Source organism: Trichechus manatus, unplaced genomic scaffold (genome assembly GCF_000243295.1).
Source record: "Trichechus manatus latirostris isolate Lorelei unplaced genomic scaffold, TriManLat1.0 scaffold00087, whole genome shotgun sequence".
Lineage (NCBI taxonomy): Eukaryota > Metazoa > Chordata > Mammalia > Sirenia > Trichechidae > Trichechus > Trichechus manatus.
The window spans coordinates 7,215,776-7,238,161 of NW_004444023.1; the positions used below are offsets into that span (position 1 = coordinate 7,215,776).

Sequence of the window (22,386 nt, forward strand, 5' to 3'; positions counted from 1 at the left end):
GCTTAGAGCCTTTTGGTAGGAAGTTGCTAGTGGAGTGGGGAGCCTCTGGGCACTTGGCGGAGCTGGGCTTGCCAGCCCATGGGGCGAGAAAACTGAGCGCCTTCAGGCTGAAGCTTACTGATGGAGTAGGGTGCTTTGGGGCACTTATTGGTGGAGCTAAAGAGCTTTGTAACACTTGACTGAGCAGGGCAGAGGCCAGGCATGAGTGGGAGCTGAAGGCCAAGAGAGGAGGCCCGTCCTAAGGAGGCCGAGAAGAGACTGTTCTGAGGAGACCAAGAGGAGCCTGTCCTCAGGCAACCAAGAGGAAGTCTGTCATCAGGGGGCCCCAAAAGAGGGCGTGCATGGCAGAGAGAAGGGCCTGCTTACTTGCACGGCTGAGAGGAGCTGAGAGAGCTGTCCTGAAGAAGAGACTTTGCCTACATGCTTCCGGATCCTGAACCTGAGTTGTAACCTGTTGATCTTGATTCCAAGTTATAACCTGGTACTTCTATAATAAACCCCATAATTGTGAGTGTGGTGCGTGAGTTCTTTGTGGCCATTACAACAAATTATCAAACCCAGCAGAGAAGTATAGAGTGCCGTGGGAGGGACGGCTTGTGTCAGAATTGGTAAAATGGTTGGAGAGTGGAGTTCGTCTGACCTGCACCTCATAGGAATCAGCTTCGGGCTGATCCTGTTCATTATCTCCCCCGAAGTTAGACAGGTTCTGACACTACTACAACTACCATTTCACAACAGTGCTTACAATTTGCATAGCATGATGTTGTTCGAATTGCAGTGCATCATGGGGATGTAAAAAGACTTTTGAAGAGGTACATGGGAACACATGGTTTAAAGGAAAAATGTGTAGATAATACCTATCTATATGTCCTTTGCTGCTGAGGCATCATGCTGTGCTTATTCTTCCCGTATTCCCTTTCACAGTCACACTGTTTCCTCTTTAGAGAACAAAGGCTTTCTTCCCAAACATTCAGACTACTGCCTTTGACTGCCCCAGATGTAGAAGCCTCTGAAGCACTAAATAATGGGGGAGATAGATAATTTGGAGCCTTCATTTAAAGTGAGTGCACAGCAGCAATGGGAAAATCTAGGCCCAGAGGGAATGTGTGCTCAGAGTTATTTTTCTCTTCAGCCTGCAGGTCCTGGCTTCCCAGCAGAAAGAGGGATGAAGTGAAGGAAGGTGGAAGAGATTCCAAGACTTCAGCATCGTCAGTTCTGTGAATACCTTTGACCGAAGACTGAGATTTTTGAAGAGACATTCAGATCTAATCCAGGAGAGAAAAATACAGAGCACACAAGTTAGCGACCATTTCCCAAATTTAGAAGAAAATGATCCAAGCCCAGGTGACTTTGGTTTGTTCTTTTCTTTCCTTCATTCCCCAGTGGATTTGTAGACTCCTGTAGAAATCGGTACAGTTAAACAGAAGATTATAAATTGGGAGTAGCAGGATCTGGGGCAAAATAAACTTAGATTCTAACTTCACAATCAGGGCAATGTAGGATCAGGAATATACTGTTCATCATATTCATACTATGTTATGTGTGTTAGAACATAATGTGTGAGTGCACAGGACCCTGTGGGGACATTAACTTTCAACTTTCATCTGATATCTCCAGCAGCCATCACAAGAGAAGCATGATAAGCTACGTGATATGCTTTGTCTGTGAGGAGAAAGCAGACCAGTTCAGCGGGGGATGTTACTATTTCATAACACTTAGGCCTGCAGAAATTTCTCTGATGGTTCTTCATAGCGGTGATGTGGTAGATGGTGTCCGTAACAGCAGCCTTCTCATAAACAGGAAAGCAGGTTTCCTGTGAGTGGTTAAAGAAGACATCTATGGGAATAGACCAAGCAAACTCAGTGGCAGTTTTTCAGGGGATCAGCATAAGGTAACCTAGGGATTCAGAAAGTTATTTTAATAATTTATTATCTTTTGTCGTTGTTGAGTATAGACATAGCGGAACAACACCAATTCAACAGTTTCTACATGTACAATTCAGTGACGTTGATTACATTCTTCAAGTTGTGCAGTCATTCTCACCCTCTTTTTCTGAGTTGTTCCTTCCCTATTAACATAAACTCTTGCCCTCTAAGTTTCCTGTCTAATCTTTCTAGTTGCTATTGTCAGGTTGACCCCGTATCAAACCACCAAACCAAACCCATTGCTGTCGAGTCGATTCTGACTCATAGCAACCCTGTAGAACAGAGTAGAACTGCCTCAAAGGGTTTCCAAGGCTGTAACTCTTTACAGAAGCATACTGTCACATCTTTCTCCTGTGGAGTGGCTGGTGTGTTCAAACCGTCAACTTTTCAGCTAGAAGCTGAGGACTTAACCGCTGTTTCACCAGGACTCCTTTGATCCCATATTGATAGATCTTAAAAGAGCATAATGCTCAAGGCAGTCGTTCTTTGCTAGTTAAGCTAAACTACATTTTGGTTTTAAGAAGACTTCAGGGGATGTTTTTGGTTTAACGTTTAAAGGTTTTCTCAGGGCAATAGTTTCAGGAGTTCATCCAGCCTCCGTGGCTCCATAAAGTCTGAATTCCATGAAACTTTTAAGTTCTGGTCTGCATTTTTCTCCCGTTTGATTAGAACTCAAAGTTATTTTTTATTGTGAAGTTAGGTATGAATCTAGATACACTTTTTTTCCCCAAAAGCATTGATGTCTCACATGAACTAATTTAGAATGTGATAAACTGATGAGACTTAAGCACTTGCATCCTCTACTGAGTCTGCTTTCTTACTTGTGGAGTATCCTTGCGGAACAAAGAACTAAGTTTGGCTTTTCGTCTCTGGTTTCTGAAAATAGTCTGAGCAATTAAGATGCTATTTGTCTTTCTAAATGGAGTGCTGGTTGCACAGTGGTTAAGAGCTTGACTGCTGCTAACCAGAAGTTTGTCAGTTCAAATCCACCATCGGCTCCTTGGAAACCCTATGGGGAGTTCTACTCTGTCCTACAGAGTCTCTACGGGTCAGAATCAATTGGGCAGCAACAGATTTTTTTTTTTTTTTTTTTTGGTCTTTCTGAAATAGCCAGGATGGGGGAAGGTGCTGATAGGATTATATGGTTCAGCTCTGAGTAATGATTGTTAACAGGGGCAACTGTGATTATAAAAACTGTAATTGTAGAAGCTATAAATGTGAAGGAATGGACTAAGGGGGAGGTACTGCTGGACTAGAGTACACTGGCCATACCTAAATTCCCTTAAAGGTTTTGCTATGCTGATACCTTGTGAGGATCAGAACAAGGGAATAATCTTCTCCTAATTAAATTTTATCAGAGGCCAGAGTGAAGATGAGACAACTTTTGGAGAGCCTGACCAGTTCAGCTGACCTGAATGGCTAGTACCTGAGTAACCTCACCCTGAGGACTTGTTGCCTTACTGAAGGATTAATTGTTAATGACTGTTCTGGACTGGTGATATGATTGGGAGGGTGAAGTTAATCCTCCAAGTATGAAAAGGCTAATGGCTAGAAGAGCCAGGGGGTGGCCTGCAGTGCAGTGAATTATTTAATGTGGCCCTTCTAGCCATAGTTTTTATAACACTCACCAAATGACTGGGTGAAATTATGTAAATGAAGTGCTTATGGCCCATCAAGGGAATTGGATAGCTTACTAATAATGTAAATAAGGTATATGACATCCTTACATGTGTGGGACTATGCAAATAAGGTGTATGGAACCCTAGCAAGGGGATTGGTCAGTTTTCCCAGCTAGGCTTAAAAGAGAGCCAATCCCAAAGCAGAGGAGGACCTGACTACCACCAGGAAGAAAAGACTGGAGAAGAGTGCATCTTTTGGACCCAGGATCCCTGTGCTGAGACCCTCATAGACCCAGGAGACAGAGAGAGCTGTAACACTGAAGATGGCAAGACAGTGAGAAGCAGTGGCAGAGAAACCATGGCAGCAGAGTCAGCAAAACCAGAAGATGGCAGGAGACAGTGTGGGCAGAGGCTGGGTCGAGGGGCTGAGAGCCAGAGAGAGGCCTGGCTGCAGCACAGCTAAGAAGAGGCTGACCTGATTGAAGAACTGTGTTCTGAGCATTCCTCAACCTGAATTGTTACTTCCCCAATAAACTCCATAACTGTGAGTATGGTCTGTGAGTTCTGTGTGGCCACTGCAGTGAATTATTGAACCCAATAAGGAAGTAGAGAGTACCGTGGGAGGGACGGTTGGTGTCAGAATTGGTGAAAAGGTTGGCAAGAGGAGGCATGTCTGACCTCCACCTCATAGGAATCAGCCTTAGGCTGAACTTTTACAGTTCAGAAATTTTCTCAGTTCTTAGAATTTGGATTTTGCTTTTCTGTTACTGTATAAGAATCTCTACAGAAACTATGAAATGCTTAGATTAGACCTGTCTTAGTTGTCTAGTGCTGCTATAACAGAAATACCATAAATGGGTGGCTTTAACAAGCAAATTTATTTTCTCACAGTTTAGAAGGCTAGATGTCCAAATTTAGGGCATCAGCTCTAAGGGAAGGCTTTCTCTCTGTCAGCTCTGGAGGAAGGTCCTTGTCTCTTCAGCTTCTGTTCCCTGATTCCTTGGAAATCTCTGTGTGGGTTGACTTCTCTCTTCCCCCATCTCTGCTTCTTGCTTGTTTGTTTAATCTCTTTTATATCTGAAAAGACATTGACTCAAGACATACCCTACACTCATTCTGTCTCACTAACATAAAAAAGACAACCCATTCCCAAATGGGGTTATAACTACAGGCATAGAGGTTAGCATTTACAATACATAATTTTGGGGGACACAATTCAATCCATAACATTCCACCTTTTAGCCCTCAAAACTTCACGTCCATGCCACATGCAAAACACATTCACCCATCACATCATCCCAAAGGTCTTAAATCCACTCCAAGTCCCAAATCTCATCTTCTGAATCATCTAAATCAAATATGGGTGAGACTTTAGGCATCCCTCCTGGGGCAAAATTCCTCTTCATCTGTGAACCTATGAAATATATACTACAAGTTATGTTTCCAAAATACAGTGGTAGAACAGGCACTAGATAAACATTTCTATTATAAATGGGAGAAATTATAGGGAAAGAAGGATAATGGGCACCAAGCAAGTCCAAAACCCAGCAGAGTAGTTTACATTAGCTCTCGAGGCTTGAAAATAATCCTCTGTATTTTGGGACCGTCTGGGCAAGGGCCCCACCCTCCAGACTCTGAGTATTGGTCATGCTGTCTCAATTCTGGGTAGAGGCCCCTCAGCCCTGGGCTTTAGCTCCACCTTCCAGGCCCATGTGGTTGGCAACTCTGCTCCCTCGGTTCTGGGCAGCCCCATTCTCCTAGTCCAACTGAATGGCAACCCCAGTCCCTCAGCTCCAGCAGGCCCCGTTCTTCTGCAGCTTGGGCTTGGCATCCCTGCCGTCTCAGCTATGGGAGGTGGCCCCATCCTCCTGGCACAACCTAATGGCAGCCCCACACTCCGGAACTGAGTTGGCAAAGATCTGCTCTTTGAAACCTGGAAGACCATGTCCCCCAGCTTTGAAACCGAGAAGGCCCTGCTTTCTGTGCCCCTGCCAACAGTTCTGATGATCTCCGAGCTGCTCCAGGGGTGGTGCTTTTCTTTTCTTGGAGGACAACAGATGTAGCTCCTTTGCCTGTTTCCCGCCCGTAGAATTCCAAGAAGCAGACAGCATCCTTTCCTTTCGTTCCTTGTCTGTCTCCTTCAGTCTAAGCTGATGAGTTTTCTGCTTTGGTAGTTGCTTCGATCCATCAGTCACCAGCTTAATGTCTTTAACAAAAGATTGTGTAGCCAGGTCCTTGGTGAATGTTCTAGGACACACGTCATTAGTTTGTACAACAGAATTTCCGAATCTTTAAATTCTGTTTTCATTTTGCACAGTTCATGCTTAAGTCTGTTTCCTCTTGCAGTTTACTGTAAGCAGGAAGGAGAAACCACGTGGCGCCTTTTAAGATATTGCTTAGAAATCTCTTCAGCCAGATTTCCAAGTTCATCACTTGCAAGTTCTACCTTCCACCAAACATTTTTGAACGTTAATTCAGACAAGTTCTTTGCCACTGCATAAAATCATTGCCCTTCCTCCATAGTCCAATCCCATGTTCATCATTTACTTTTAAAGCCTCACCAGAAGCACATTTATTGTCCACATTTCTAGCAACATTCTGTTGCTGGCACCATATGTATTCTTTAAAATGACAGAGACTTTCTGTATAGCTCTGCTCACTTCCTTCTGAGCCCTCACCGGAATTGCCTTTGATGTCCATAACTCCGCTAACAGTCTCTTTAAGGAAATCTAGGCTTTTACTATTGTTTTTGTTGTTGTTAGGGGCCGTTGAGTCGTTCGGACTCGTAGCAACCTTATGTACAACAGAATGAAATACAGCTCAGTCCTCCACCATCCTCACAGTCATTGTTAGGCTTGAGCCCCTTGTTGGAGCCACGTGTCAATCCATCTCGTTAAGGGTCTTCCTCTTTTTCACTGACTCTCTATTTCACCAGGCATGATGTCCTCCAGGGACTGGTCCCTCCTAATAACATGTCCAAATTATGTGAGATGAAGTATCTCCATTCTTGTTTCTAATGAGCATTCTGGCTGTACTTCTTCCAAGACATATTTGTTCACTCTTCGGCTGTCCATGGTATATTCAATATTCTTTGCCAACACCATAATTCAGGTGTATCAGTTCTTCTTCTTCGGATAGAGATGAAAAATTTAAAATATTTAGTTGTCATTTGTAGGAACACTTTATGATTATACATTTAGCCATGAATTTGTTTCTCCGCCTTTCATCTTCAGTCTAGATGATTTACTTTTGTTGTAATTGTAAATGTGTTTACTGTTTTCTGACTTCTTTTTCCTTATCATTTTCAATAGCATAAAACAACAATTAACAACAAATATGGATCTCTTCTAGTCGTTGGCCAGGAAGTTGTCTTCCAAATTTCTTCCTTATTCATTGTCCAGCTTTCACATGCATATGAAGCGATTGAAAACACCATGGCTTGGGTCAGGCACAACTTAGTCCTTAAAGTGACATCTTTGCTTTTTAACACTTTAAAGAGATGTTTTGCAGCACCTTTGCCAAGTGCAATGTGTCTTTTGATTTCTTGACTGTTGCTTCCATGGGCGTTGATTGTGGATCCAAGTAAAATGAAATCCTTTACAACTTCAGTATTTTCTCCATTTATCATGATGTTGCTTATTGGTCCAGTTGTGAGGATTTTTGTTTTCTTTATGTTGAACTGTAATCCATACTGAAGGCTGTAATCCTTGATCTTCATCACTAAGTGTTTCAGGTCCTCTTCACTTTCAGCAAACAAGATTGTGTCATCTGCATATCAAAGGTTGATAATGAGTCTTCCTCCAATCCTGATGCCATGTTATAGTCCAGCTTCTTGGATTATTTGCTCAGCATACAGATTGAACAAGTATGGTGAAAGGATACAACCCTGACGCACACCTTTCCTGACTTTAAACCACACAATATCCCCTTGTTCTGTTTGAATGACTCCCTCTTGGTCTAAGTACAGGTTCCTCATGAGCACAATTAAGTGTTCTGGAATTCCCATTCTTCACAATGCTATCCATAATTTGTTATGATCCACACAATCAAATGCATTTGCATGTCAATAAAACACAGGTAGACACCTTTCTGGTGTTCTCTGCTTTCAGTCATGATCCATCTGACATCAGCAGTGATATTCCTGGTTCCATGTCCTCTTCAGAATCCTGCTTCAATTGCTGGCAGTTCCCTGTTGATGTACTGCTGCAACTGCTTTTGAATGATTTTTAGCAAAATTTTACTTTTGTGTGATATTAATTATATTGTTTGATAATTTCCACATTCTGTTGGATCACCTATTTTTGGAATGGGTACAAATATGGATCTCTTCTAGTCGGTTGGCCAGGAAGTTGTCTTCCAAATTTCTTGGCATAGGTGAAGGAGCACTTCCAGCTCTGCATCCGTTTTTTGAAACATCTCAATTGGTGTTCTGTCAATTCCTGGAGCCTAGTTTTTCGCCAATGCCTTCAGTGCAGCTTGGACCTATTCCTTCAGTACCATCTGTTCTTGATGTTATGCTGCCTCCTGAAATGGTTGAACATTGACCAATTCTTTTTGATATAGTTACTCTGTGTATTTTTTCCATCTTCTTTTGATGCTTCCTGTGTCATTCAGTATTTTGCCTGTAGAATCCTTCAGTATTGCAGCTCGAGACTTGAATTTTTTCTTCAGTTCTTTCTCCTTGAGAAATGCCAAGTGTGTTCTTCCCTTTTGGTTTTCTAACTCCAGATCTTTGCACATTTCATTATAATACTTTACTTTGTCTTCTTGAGCTGCCCTTTGATAGCTTCTGTTCAGCTCTTTTACATCATCATTTTCTCCTTTCACTTTAGCTACTCTACATTCAAGAACAACTTTCAGAGTTTCTTCTGACATCCCTTTTGGTCTTTTCTTTCTTGTCTTTTTAATGACTTCTTGCTTTCTTCACGTATGATGTCCTTGATGTCATTCTGCAGCTCTTCTGGTCTTTGGTCATTAGTGTTCAGTGCATCAAATCTATTCTTGAGATGGTCTCTAAATTCAGGTGGGATATACTCAAGGTCATACTTTGGCTCTTGTGGACTTGTAATTTTCTTTAACTTGAACTTGCATATGAGCAACTGATGGTCTGTTTTGCAGTCGACCCCTGGCCTTATTTTGACTCATTATATCATCTCTTTCCACAAATGTAGTTGATTTGATTGCTGTGTATTCCATCTGGCAAGGTCCACATATATAGTTGCCATTTATGTTGTTGAAAAAAGGTATTTGCAATGAAGAAGTCGTTGGTCTCGTAAAATTCTATCATGTGATCTCTGGCATCGTTTCTGTCATCAAGGCCATATTTTCCAACTACTGATCCTTCTTCTTTGTTTCCAACTTTTGTATTCCAATCGCCAGTAATTAATTATCAATGCATCTTGATTGCATGTTTGATCAATTTCAGACTGTAGAAGTTTGTAAAAATCTTCAACTTCTTAATCTTTGGCCTTAGTGGTTGGTGTATAAATTTGAATAATAGTTGTATTAACTGGTCTCCCTTGTAGGCGTGTAGATATTATCCTATTACTGACAGTGTTGTACTTCAGGATAGATGTTGAAATGTTCTTTTTGGTGATAAACATGATGCCATTCTTCTTCAAGTTGTCATTCCTGGCATAGTAGACTTTATGATTGTCTAATTCAAAATGGTCAATACCAGTGCATTTCAGATCATTAATACCTAGGATATCAATGTTTATGCATTCCATTTCATTTTTGACGACTTCCAGTTTTCCTAGATTCATACTCTGTACATTCCATGTTCTGATTATTAATGGATGTTTGCTGCTATTACTTCTCATTTTGAGTCATACCACATCTACACTTTTAAACTCTTCCAACCTCCACCCATTACACAATTCCAAAACAGCTACCACATTTTCGGTATCTGTTAGAGCAGCATCCCATTTCTGGTACCAGATTGTGTCTTATTTACTTAGTGCTACTATACCAGAAATACTGTAGATGGGTTGCTTTAACAAACCGAAATTTATCTTCTCACTGTTTAGGAGGCTCGATGTCTGAATCCATGGTGCTGCAGAAAGGCTTTATCTCTCTGTTGGCTCAAGAGGAAGGTCCATGTCTCTTCAGCTTGTTTCCTGTTTCCTTAGAGATCTCCATGTGGGCTTGGCATCTCTCTTACCCCAGCTTTGCTTATCCCTTGCTTGTTTAATCTCTTTTATATCTCAAAAGATTACAGGCAGGGCCAAGATGGCAGAGTAGTCATATGCCTCCGGTGGTCCCTCTTACAACAAAGACCCAAAAAAACAAGTGAACTGATTATATATGACAAGCTAGAAGCCCTGAACATCAAAGACAAAATTGAGGAATCAGACTGAGTGGCAGGGGGAGGGAGCAATGGTTCAGAAGCAGCAAGGAGTTGCCAGATCTGACCCGGCGGGAGCTGGCGACTGGCGGGCCAGATCAACTGGGGTGTGCGGCGAGGCAGGCAGTGGAGTTCTGGAAGCATTTTCATCATTAGGAGAGACAGAGTGGCAGAGAATCTGCTCAGGCCTCCAGAGCCAGTGAAAAGTGGCGTTCAATACGCAAAAGATAAGTACGTACATTTAACCTACCGCACAGATCAAAAAACACCCTGTTTGGAAAGAACCTCACTCCCGTTTACCTGCTCCCTCCCTGCTCTGCACTGGGTCCTGAGCCGGAAGTGGGACCCATCATGCTCCCTGAGCCATTCTTCCAGCCTTGGAGTGGGAACAAATTAATGAACAGGAAAAAATAATCTGCCAGCTCCCCTAACCCGGGAACTCAGGGCAGGCACAGCTCCTTTGCTTAGGCACAGGCATAAAGGGTCCATGGACTTTGAATGTCCTTCACACCTGCATAGACCTGTGTGAACCCATTTCAGCAGCGTAGGCCCTCATTAGCACAGTACAACAGGGTATATAGCTGAAGCCTAACTTCACTGTATCAGCTATATGGTGGAGTGACAGGTTTGTAACAGTTGATACCACTCTGCCCATTAAGCAGGGTCCTCACCTACCCATATCAGGGGCCTGAGGACTGGTAGCTCCACCCACACCACCTGGCCACCTCTGACAGGTGTCCAGGAATAAGTGGTGACTCCCAGTCCTTAACAGCCAACAGCATTGGGTACCCATAGTCTGGTTGCAGAACTCACCCACCTATGCATTTTAGAGAACAGGGACACACTTTCTTCCCAGACACTCGGGTAGCCGTCAGTCCCCTGCCTTGCTCAGCGCATGATCCCCTACTACAGCCAGATACCTGTGTCTACTACAATCACCCCTGCCCTTCTAGGACTGTAAGTGAGAGCCTGCACCACACACTTGGTGACCATCAATCTGGACACCTGAGCTCCAATCCATACCAGAAAAGTAAACAGACTCTTGGCTCACATACCTAGTAACAGATCTAACCACCTGGTGACAGGACGTTAGAACTTCAAAGGTGCCAATAACAAACTAGCTTACACGAGCAGTCTCTTTGGGCATATCAAAACAAAACAAGAAGCTAGGGCACAGTAAACAAACATAAAATTAATATAACTTATTGATGGCTCGGAGACAACAGTCAATATCAAATCACGTAAAGAGGCAGAACATGATGACTTCAGCAAGGTCCCAAAACAAAGAGTCAAGAAATTTTTTGGAGGAAGAGAACTTCTTGGAATTACTGGAAGTAGAATACAGAAGATTAATATACAGAAGTCTTCAAGATATCAGAAAGGAGATCAGGCAAAACACAGAACAAGTCAAGGAACATACAGACAAAACAATAGAGCAATTTAAGAAGATTATAGAAGAGCACAATGGCAATATAACTGGCTGCAAGAATCCATAGAGAGCAAACAGAAATCCAGATTAACAATAAAATTTCAGAATTAGACAACTCAATAGAAAGCTATAGGAGTAGAATTGAGGCAATGGAAGTTAAAACTAGTGAGGTTGAAGATAAAGCACTTGACACCAACTTGAGGAAAAATCAGATAAAAGAATTTTAAAAAATGAAGAAACGCTAAGAATTATGTGGGACTCTTATCAAGAGGAGTAACCTACGAGTACCAGAACATGGGGGGATAACAGAAAATACAGAGATAATTATTGAAGATTTGTTGGCAGGAAACTTCCCTGATATCGTGAAAGATGAAAAGATGTCTATCCAAGATGGTCATCTAACCCCACACAAGGTAGATCCCAGAAGAAAGTCACCAAAACTCAAAAGGTTAAACAATATTAGACTCAAGACACACCCTACAGTAATCTGTCTCATTAATGTGACAAAGAAAACTCATTCCCAAATGTGATTATAACCATAGGCATAGAGGTGAGAATTTATAATACATAATTTTGGGGGACACAATTCAACCCGTAAGATGCTTTCATTCTATTCTCTCTATATTTTAACCTCTCCTTTATATTTTCTTTCCATGTCTTTGATTCCTTTTCATTTTGGATGTTTTCCTCAAGTGCATAGTTCATTAATTATGTGTGATATGTATCTAATCGTATTGAATATGGTAGTAACATGTTTAATAATATATACACATACATATGTATATGTCTGTGTGCATATATATGCTGTTATTGTTGTTACGTGCTGTTGAGTTGGTTCCGACTCATAGCAACCCTACGTACAACAGAAGGAAACACTGCCCAGTCCTGCACCATCCTCACAATCCTTGTTATGCTTGAGCCCATTGTTGCAGCAACTGTGTCAGTCCATCTCACTGAGTTTCTTCCTCTTTTTCACTGACCCTCCACTTCACCAAACATGATGTCCTTATCCAGGAACTGATCCCTCCTGATAACATGTCCAAAGTATGTGAGAAGGAATCTCGCCATCCTTGCTTCTAAGGAGCATTCTGGTTGTACGTTTTCCAAGACGGATTTGTTCGTTCTTTTGGCAGTCCATGATATATTCAATATTCTTTGCTAACACTACAATTCAAAGGCATCAATTCTTCTTTGGTCTTCCTTATTCATTTTCCAGCTTTGGCATGAATATGAGGCAATTGAGAACACTAGGGTTTTGGTCAGGTACACCTTAGTCTTCAAGGTGACATCTTTGCTTTTCAACACTTTAAAGAGGTCTTTTGCAGCAGATTTGCCCAATGCAATGTATCTTTTGATTTCTTAACTGCTACTTCCATGGGCATTGATTGTGGATCCAAGTAAAATGAAATCCTTCACAGCTTCAATCTTTTCTCCATTTATCATGATGTTGCTTATTGGTCCAGTTGTGAAGATTTTTGTTTTATTTATGTTGAGGTGTAATCCATATTGAAGGGTGTAGTCTTTGATCTTCATCAGAAATGTTTCAAGTCCTCTTCACTTTCAGCAAGCCAGGTTGTATCATCTGCATAACACAACCAAAGGTGATCCAACCAAATGATATATTCTTTTATAATTTCCACATTTGGTTGGATCACTTTTCTTGGGAATAGGCAAAAATATGGATCTCTCCCAGTAGTTTGGCCATTTTCCAAATTGCTTGTCGTAGACAAGTGAGCGCTTCCAGTGCTGCATCCGTTCATTGAAACATCTCAGTTGATATTCCATCAATTCCTAGAGCCTTGTTTTTCACCAATGACTTCAGTGCAGCTTGGACTTCTTCCTTCAGTACCATTGATCATATGCTGATCATATGCTGATCATATGCTACCTCCTACCAGTTCTTTTTGGAAGGGTGACTCCGCGTATTCCTTCCATCCTCTTTTGGTGCTTCCTGTGTCATTTAATAATTTCCCTGTAGAATCCTTCAATATTCCACAACTCATCTGATCTTTGGTCATTAGTGTTCAATGCATCAAATCTATTCGTGAGATGGTCTCTAAATTCAAGTGGGATATATTCAGGATCCTACCTTGGCTCTCGTGGACTTTTTCTAATTTTCTTCAGTTTCAACTTGAACTTGCATATGAGCAATTGATGGTCTGTTCTGCAGTCGGCCCCTGGCCTTGTTCTGACTGATATTGAGCTTCTCCATCGTCTCTTTCCACAAATGTAGTCAATTTGATTCCTGTGTATTCCATCTGGTGAAGTTCACGTGTATAGTTACCGTTTATGTTGTTGAAAAAAGGTATTTGCAATGAAGAAATTGTTGGTCTTGCAAAATTCTACCATGCGATCTCCAGCATTGTTTCTCTTGCCAAGACCATATTTTCCAACTACTGATCTTTCTTCTTTGTTTCCGGCTTTCACATTACAATCACCAGTAATTATCAATGCATCTTGATTGCATGTTTGAGCAATTTCAGACTGCAGAAGTTGGTAAAAATCTTCAATTTTTTCCTCTTTGTCCTTAGTGGTTGGTGTGTAAATTTGAATAATAGTCATATATATATAATTTATATATATTCTCCTAAGAAGATTTAAAATTTGCATAAAATATTAGTAATCGTATTTTTATATATACAATCTAAGTGATTAATGGTATGATTTATTCAATTTATATATGTTATATATAATTTATATATATTCTCCTAAGAATATGTATAATTTATATACGTAACATATATAATTTATATATATATTCTTCTAAGAATAACTTTTTTCCAATTTTCTCAATCTCCTGTGCTTCTTACAAATTTTGTTTGATTTATTTTGTTTGGTATGTTAAACACATTTATTTAGTATATACTGCCTTGTGATTCTAACATCTAGAGTCTCTTCATTGCTGATTTTGATGTTGGCACTGAAGGATTATCGTGAATATGTTGATTTATGTATAAATAGCGTATAATTTAGTATTGGCAAGTAGATTATATATGTATATATCAAGGTTCTATCCTAGTAAGTGTGTTTACTGCCTACCTATTACAGAAAATTCTTGAATTTTAAGCTTTCTTGGATGAATGGATGACTACATGCTTAAGAATATTTTACAAGGATTTTGATTCTGTCACAATGGATTAAGAAAAAAAAAATTTCCTGTATGGTAAAAAGAGCAGAATACCTTCCTTTAGATTTCTTTCATATCATCAAAAAAATTACTTCATTAAACAGAACGCTGTTATTACAGGAATCACTGACATTCGATGATGTTGCTGTGGAATTCACCTGGGCAGAGTGGCAGCTCCTTGGTCCTGATCAGAAGGACTTGTACCGGGACGTGATGTTGGAGAACTACAACAACCTAGTGTCAGTGGGTGAGAAAGCTCTCCTGTGTCACTAAGTAACTCTTCAGAGTATCTATAGTACTTGTAAGTGATAGATTCTCAGATTCTTTTCTTGCCCTAGGCAAAAGGGTGTAAGATGCCCTCTTCTGAGAGAAAAGCCTTGATTTTGCAGATGTGAAAACTGTGGTCCCTAAATGTAACATTTTTCCTTCTTCATATACCACCGCCCAGTTCAGCATGTTTAATTCTTCTGTCATTTTCTGTGAACAGGGTATCAAGCTGGCAAACCAGATGGACTCTCCAAGTTGGAACAAGGAGAAGAACTGTGGACAATAGAAGATGAAGTCCACTGTCAGATCTCTCCAGGTGAGTGAAAAAGTGGATGGTTGAGGAAATCATTCTAGACATTCAGAGAGCGCCACAGTTCTGAGGGTGTCTTAGGTATGTAAACACCCCTCCACCAATCCCCTTGTCATAGGAGAATCCTTTTATTTCTCTTTGGAAATCTGATCCCTGTTTATATTATCTTACAACTTGATCAACTCTATGTTAAGTGCTTTGGGTTTTCTTTTTCAGTAATTTTTGTTATTGTTGTGGTGGTTGAAAACTGCGTTGGGTTTTTTGTTGCTGTTGGTATGTTTTGTAAGGATCTATTTAGAAAGCAGCCAGATCTATAGTGATTGTAAATCATGTAGCCTTGTTTGTACACTGACTGCTTTTACCTTTTCTCAAGTTTACATTATTGTGTTTTTACCAATGTGCAAGAGATAAGGAACATTTATGGAGGGTTTTTCTTTATACTGATATTATTGGGTTGTCACTAAAGACTCTTCATACACCAAAGTAGTCTTAAAATACTTTTGTGCCAAACTGAGGTTATGAAACGATTAATTTCATTGTCTTCATCTGTCCTAGAAATCAGGAAAGTTGATTATCATCTCCAACGACACTTGCAAAAGAGAATTCAGAAGTGTATGGAACAATGCTATGAACGTAATGCATTTGGAAGCATTTTTAATCAAAGAAAAAGTAATTTTCCATTAAAGCAACACCATGACATGTTTGACTTGCATGGAAAAACTTTAAAATCAAATTTAAGTTTAGAAAACCAGAACAGAAGCTGTGAACTGAAAAACTTTACTGAGTTTAATAGATATGGACAATCCTTTCTCCATGATAAGCATGAACAACTTTATACTGATAATAAATTTCATGAAAGTGTAAAACTGAACAGCTACAAGTCTCAGGTGATTAAGCATCAGAGAACTGCTAAATTAGAGAAAGCCCATGTATGCAGTGAATGTGGGAAAGGCTTCATCAAAAAGTCTCAGTTCATTGATCATCAGAAGGTTCATACAGGAGAGAAACCTCATGGATGCAGTATGTGTGGGAAAGCATTTTCCAGAAAGTCCAGGCTTATTGAACATTGGAGAACTCATGCAGGACTGAAACACTATGAATGTACTGAATGTGGCAAAACATTTCTGAAGAAATCACAACTCAGTATACATCAGAAAACTCATATGGGAGAGAAACCTTATGCATGCAATGAATGTGGGAGAGCATTCAGCAAGAAGTGTCGGCTTATTTATCATCAGCGAACTCATACAGGAGAGAAACCTCATGGGTGCAATCTATGTGGGAAAGCCTTTTCTACAAAGTTCAGTCTCACTACTCATCAGAAAACTCATACAGGAGAGAAGCCGTATACATGCAATGAATGTGGAAGAGTCTTCTTTGAGAAGAGACGTCTCATCATACATCAGCGAACTCATACTGGAGAGAAACCCTTTATATGCAATGAGTGTGGAAAAGGCTTCCCCCTGAAGAACCCTCTTATCAGACATCAGCGAACACATACAGGAGAGAAACCCTATGTATGCAGTGAATGTGGAAAAGGCTTCACCATGAAGAGCGATCTCATCGTACATCAGCGTACTCATACTGCAGAGAAACCATATGTATGCAGTGATTGTGGAAAAGGCTTCACTGTGAAAAACCGTCTGATTGTACATCAACGAACTCATACAGGAGAGAAACCTTATGTGTGCAATGAATGCGGAAAAGCCTTCCCAGCAAAGATCCGACTGGTTGGACATCAGCGAACTCACACTGGAGAGAAGCCCTATGTATGCAATGAATGTGGAAAAGGCTTCACTGAGAAGAGCCATCTCAATGTACATCGGCGCACTCATACTGGAGAGAAACCCTATATATGCAATGAATGTGGAAAAGGCTTAACTGGGAAAAGTATGCTCATCGCACATCAGCGAACTCATACTGGAGAGAAACCCTATAAGTGCAATGAATGTGGAAAGGACTTCACCATTAAGAGTACTCTAGATATACATGAGCGAACTCATACTAGAGAGGAACCCTACAAATGCAATGAGTGTGGTAAAGCCTTCAGAAAGAAGACATGCCTCATACAACATCAGAGATTTCACACAGGAAAAACTTCCTTTGCATGTACTGAATGTGGAAAATTCTCTTTGCGCAAGTACGATCTCATTACTCATCAGAGAATTCACACAGGCGAGAAACCATATGAATGCAGTGTATGTGGAAAAGCCTTCACCACAAAGTCAGCGCTCAATGTTCATCATCGGAAACATACAGGAGAGAGGCCCTACGGATGCAGTGATTGTGGGAAATCTTTTGTCCACTTGTCAATCCTTGTTAAACATAAGAGAATGCACACCTAGTCATTGTGGATAGACTTTCCAGTTTTGGGTCCCTGGATATTAGTATTTGTACAGAAGAATAAATGAATGCAAAGTGGTAGTGTCTTTAATGATCAGTTTCCTCATATTGTATGTCAATGAAAACATATACAAATAAAATATAAAAATCAGTCTCGATGAAACGTTTCTAGGTCATTTTATGTCTAAAAGATGTATACTGAGATAAATCATATGAATGGACAGACTAGGAAAGACCACAGTGGGAACATAGTCTGTATCATCAGTGTAACTCAACATTTTTGGATATGTTTAATGACGTTTATTAAGTAGCATCACATAGTTTATGAAACCAACATAAATATGATTTTCTCTATGTTTTTATTTTAAAATAAGTTCAAGTTCACAAAAACATGCAGAAATAATCTGGAGAATTTCCATGTACCCTTCACCCAGCTTCTTCCAAAGATACCATCAATTTTAAAAGGCATACATTTTTGTTTTGTTTTTATGTGTGGTTATAATAAATTTTTTCTCATGTATAGATTTGTGTAATTAGCAGCACAACTAAGATCCAGAACTGTTACATTAACCTATACTCCCTCATATTAACCCTTTATAGTCGCACCCTCTCTCTGACCTTAACCCTTGGCAACCATTGATCTGTTTATCTATACTAATTTATCATTTGTACAATGTTATAAAAATGGAATTGCAAGGAATATGCCCTTTTGAAATTGGCTATTTTATCTTAAGCAAAGTCTCCTTAATGTCCATCCAAGTTATTCTGTGTTTCAACAGTTGCTTTATTTTTATTGTTGAGTAGTAATATATGGATATACCACGATTTATTTATCCATTCAACCACAGAAGGACATTGGAGTTTGTAATGTAGTCGTAGTAGTGTCAAAGGTCTAATACTTCACAAGGAGGGAAGAGAATCAAGATCATGATCAGCCCAAAACTAATTCCTATGAGATGGAGGTCAGACATACCTGCAGTCTCCAACCTGTTTTCCAATTCTGACACCAGCCCTCCTCCCCATGACACTCTTGCTTCTATGTTGGGTTTGATAATTCATTGCAATGGCCACACAGAACTCACAAACCATACTCAAATTATGTGGTTTATTAGCGAAATAACAGGCTACAATTCTGGGTACCTGGATACAACTCTGGACACAGTTCTTCAATCAGGATGGTCTTCAGACAAGACAGCTCACAGTTTCTTCTCAGTCATCCCTGCAGGCAGGCCTTGAGCCTGCAGACAGATCTTGCTCCCGATTGTGCCCTCTCGGCCCCACTTAGGCTTGGCTTCTGCCAGGAAAGTGTTACAGCTCTTTAGCTCTGCCAACAAGTGCCTGGAGGCATCCTACTCAGCCAGCAAGCATCCTGCCCGAAGGAGGTCAGTTCTCTAGCTCCATATGTCAGTGATATTACTACAGCCACTGGGAAGATTACCACAGCTGTCTCGCACTGGTCTCCTGGTTTGCTCGGACTGCCACTGTGCTGTTTTTTTGCCATCTCCAGTATAATAGCTCTCTCTGTCTTTGGTCTAGGAGGTTTTCAGTGCAGGGACCATGGGTCCAAAGGATGTGCTCTGCTCCCGGCTCTTCTTGTTGATGGTAGTGGGATCCTTGTCAACCTCTGTGGGATTGGCACTTTCAAGCCTAGCGTGATGGCAAAACTGACCCAGTCTCCTCAGTAGGCCATAGGCACCCTGTTTGCATAATAATTGACCAATTCCTGCAAGGGTTTTACACACCTTATTTGCATAGTAGACTAACCAATCCCTTTGCCACACTGTGGTTCAGCTAATTATTTTGGCAGAATTATAAATGCAAGGCCAGAAAGGCATATGTAAAGAGAAACCATTGCACTTCAGAGTTGTTTCTGGGTTTTATTGTTTTTACTGTTACAAACAATGCCATGATCATTCTTGTATAAATGTATTGTGTAAATATGAGTTTTCATTTTTCTAGAGTAAGTACTCAGTGTGAAATGTACGAATGATATGTTTTAGAAAATATCCCAGTTTTGCTTTTGATATATAGAACTATGATCCATTTTGAGTTAGTTTTTGTATATGGGGTGAGGTTTAAAGTTTATTTTCTTTGTCTATGGTTTTCCCATTGTTCTTAAACTATTTGTTGAAAATACTGTCTTTTTTCCATTAAACTGTTTTTGCATATTTGTGAAAAAAATCAATTGTGCATGTGTGGGTCCATTTCTTCATTATTCTGTTTTGTTGATCTGTATGTCTGTCCCTTTGCTAGTATCATACTATCATGATTATTGTAGATATATAATTAGTTGAAAAATAAAGTATTAAGAATTCTCCAGATTTATCTTTCTTTTTCAGTATTGTTTTATCTTTCCTAGTTCCTTTGCTTTTCCCTGTAAATCTTAGAATAAGCCTGCCTATGCCGACTCTGGGACAAAACTCAATTTGAACTTTGTCTTTGGTTACTGAAAGATAACCCTTGAAATTTCCCAAGTGATCGAGGTGTCTTTGTTATCTACAACTGCCTGGCAACAGTTGAAATTTTGTGCGAATGTGTGGGGGCTACACACTACACATGGTTAGGAAGGGGGCATGATTTAAATCAATCACATGATCAATGATTCAGTCAATCTGAGGACCCCCAAGCTTGCAGCTAGAACTCCCTGACCTAGCCCAAGGTGGCTGGGCATGAGAGAGAGTGTCGCTTGGGTGGCTAGTGACACAGATGGAGAAGCAGGAAGGTGAGGGCTGGATCCACTTCCAGATGGGAACTGGATTCATGCTGATCCTTAGCAATGAAGGTGGCACTTGCCCACCGGGTCCCTTGCTAAGTGCACCTACCAAAACTGTTGCGAGTTAATGGGAAGTGCATTAAACCTGTAACTCAGTTTGGGGGAGTTTTGATATATTTTACTATGTTGAGTCTTCCAACCTACAAATATGATTCTTTGCATTTAGTTTGGTTTTCCTTGGTTTCTTTTATCAGGTTGTTACTTTGTTTGTTTTTAGTTTATACAATATACATCCTGTGTATGTCTTTTTAGAGAGCCCTTGTGGCACGAATGGTTAAGCACTTGGCTGCTAACCAAAAGTTTGGTGTTTTGTACTCACCCAGCAGCACTGTGGGAAAAAGACTTGGCTGTCTGCTTCTGGGAAGATCACAGCCAAGAAACATTATTGGGCAGTTCTGCTATGTCACATGGGGTCACTAGGAGTTGAAATCTATTTGATAGCACACAACATATTTAAGTATATATTATTAGAGCTATGGTAAATGTTACCATGTTCATTAGTTTCCACTTGTTCACTTAGTTTATGAAATAGGATTGATTTTTGTTTTGACCTTGCACCCTGTGACTTTGATACACTCATTAGTCTAAGAGTTCTTTTGTAGACTCCTTGGGATTACATAGATACCTAGTATTATCTCCGAATCATGGCAGTTTTATTTCTGCCATTCCAGTATATTTTGTTTTTCTTTTATTTTCTTACCATACTTCACTAGCTAGGACTTTCACTATGTTGAATAGGAATGGTGAGAGTGGACATCCCAGTGATGTTCATAATTTTAGGGGAGAAGTATTTAATCTTTCACGATTAAATATGATGCTAGCAGGAGCTTTTCTTGTACATACTCTTTACTGGTTTCAAGAAATTCCCTTGTAATCTTAATTGATATGCAATTTTTTTTTCATGAATGGTATTGGATTTTGTCAAATGCTTGTCTGCATCAGTTTGTACGGTTATTTGGCTTTTCTTCATTACACTGTTACGATGGAAGAAATTGTTTAGAATTGGTGTTATTTATTACTTAATCACAAGTGAGCCCATCCATGCCTGGGGATTCGTTTTCCAGAAGGTTTTATAAACTATGAATTCAATTTTGTTAATACTTACAGGACTATTTCATTTGTTTCTGCTTTTTCTGAAATTGGACCCATAATCTACTAGTGTCAGACGTCGTCTGCATTCAGGAGGAGGGATGAGAATGAAGACCAGCACAAAGCTGATTCCTATAAGGTGGAGTTCAGACATACCTCCATTCTCAAAATTTTTCAGCGTTTCTGAAACCACCTGTCACTGCCATGGCACACTCTACTTCTCTGCTGGGTTCAATAATTCATTGCAATGGCCATACAGAACTCACAGACCATACTCAAGATTATGTGGTTTGGCAGAGAAGTAACAAGCTACAACTCGGGATCAGGATCAACTTGGACGTAGCAGGATACTACTCAGGAGACAGGATACAGTTCTTCAATCAGGACAGCTTCCAATCAAGACAGCTCTCAGCTTCTCTTTGGCCATGCCCGCAGGCCCTTCTCTCAACCATACGCACAAGCAGGCGGCCCTTCTTTCAGCTATGCCCAAAAGCAGGTGGCCCTTCTATGGGCCTTTGCCCTACTTGGGCAAGGATTACAGCTCTTTAGCTCTTCCAACAAGTGCTCAGAGACACCACATTCTGCCAGTAAGCCTCCTGCTCGAAGGTGCTCAGCTCTCTCTTGCTCTGTGGGCCAGCAAGCCCACTGCAGCCCCTTCATGCTGATCTGCCTGTTCCTGATGCTGTTACTACTGCAGCTGTTTCTCTGCCATTTGGCTCTGCTGTGGTTGCCGCCATTTCTTGCCGTCTTCAGTGTTAAAACTCTCTCTCTCCTGTGTCTAGGAGGTTCTCAGTATAGGGTCCCCAGCTTCAAAGGTTGTGTTCTGCTCCAGGGTTTTCTTTATGGTAGTGAGGTCCCCCTCAACCTCTTCGGGATTGGCTCTTATATTCAATTTCAAGGCGTGGTCCTCCTAGCCAGACCACAAACTGACCAACCTGCTCGGTAGACCACAATCACTCAATTTGCATAGTAATCGACCAATTCCCACAAGCTTATTTAATCCTGTTTGGTGGTTTTGCACACCCTACTAGCATAGTAAGATTGTGGCCTCGCCAATCATATTGTCAGAACTATAAACTCAAGGCCAGAATGACCATATGTAAGAGAAACCCATTGTCCTGCAGTGCATTTCATCTAAGGTTTCAAATTCAAGGTTGG

At 40.6% G+C, this 22,386-nt stretch overlaps 1 protein-coding gene across 1 annotated transcript; it reads left to right on the forward strand.

Moving 5' to 3' along the window:
• The first annotated feature begins 440 nt into the window (after positions 1-440).
• LOC105755990 (zinc finger protein 615-like) lies at positions 441-17,793 on the forward strand. The gene is made up of 4 exons (XM_012557115.2): positions 441-1,344; positions 14,567-14,693; positions 14,934-15,029; positions 15,579-17,793. The coding sequence occupies exons 1-4, from the start codon at positions 1,330-1,332 to the stop codon at positions 17,366-17,368; spliced, it is 2,028 nt and encodes a 675-aa protein (XP_012412569.2). The 5' UTR covers positions 441-1,329; the 3' UTR covers positions 17,369-17,793.
• The last annotated feature ends 4,593 nt before the right edge of the window (positions 17,794-22,386 follow it).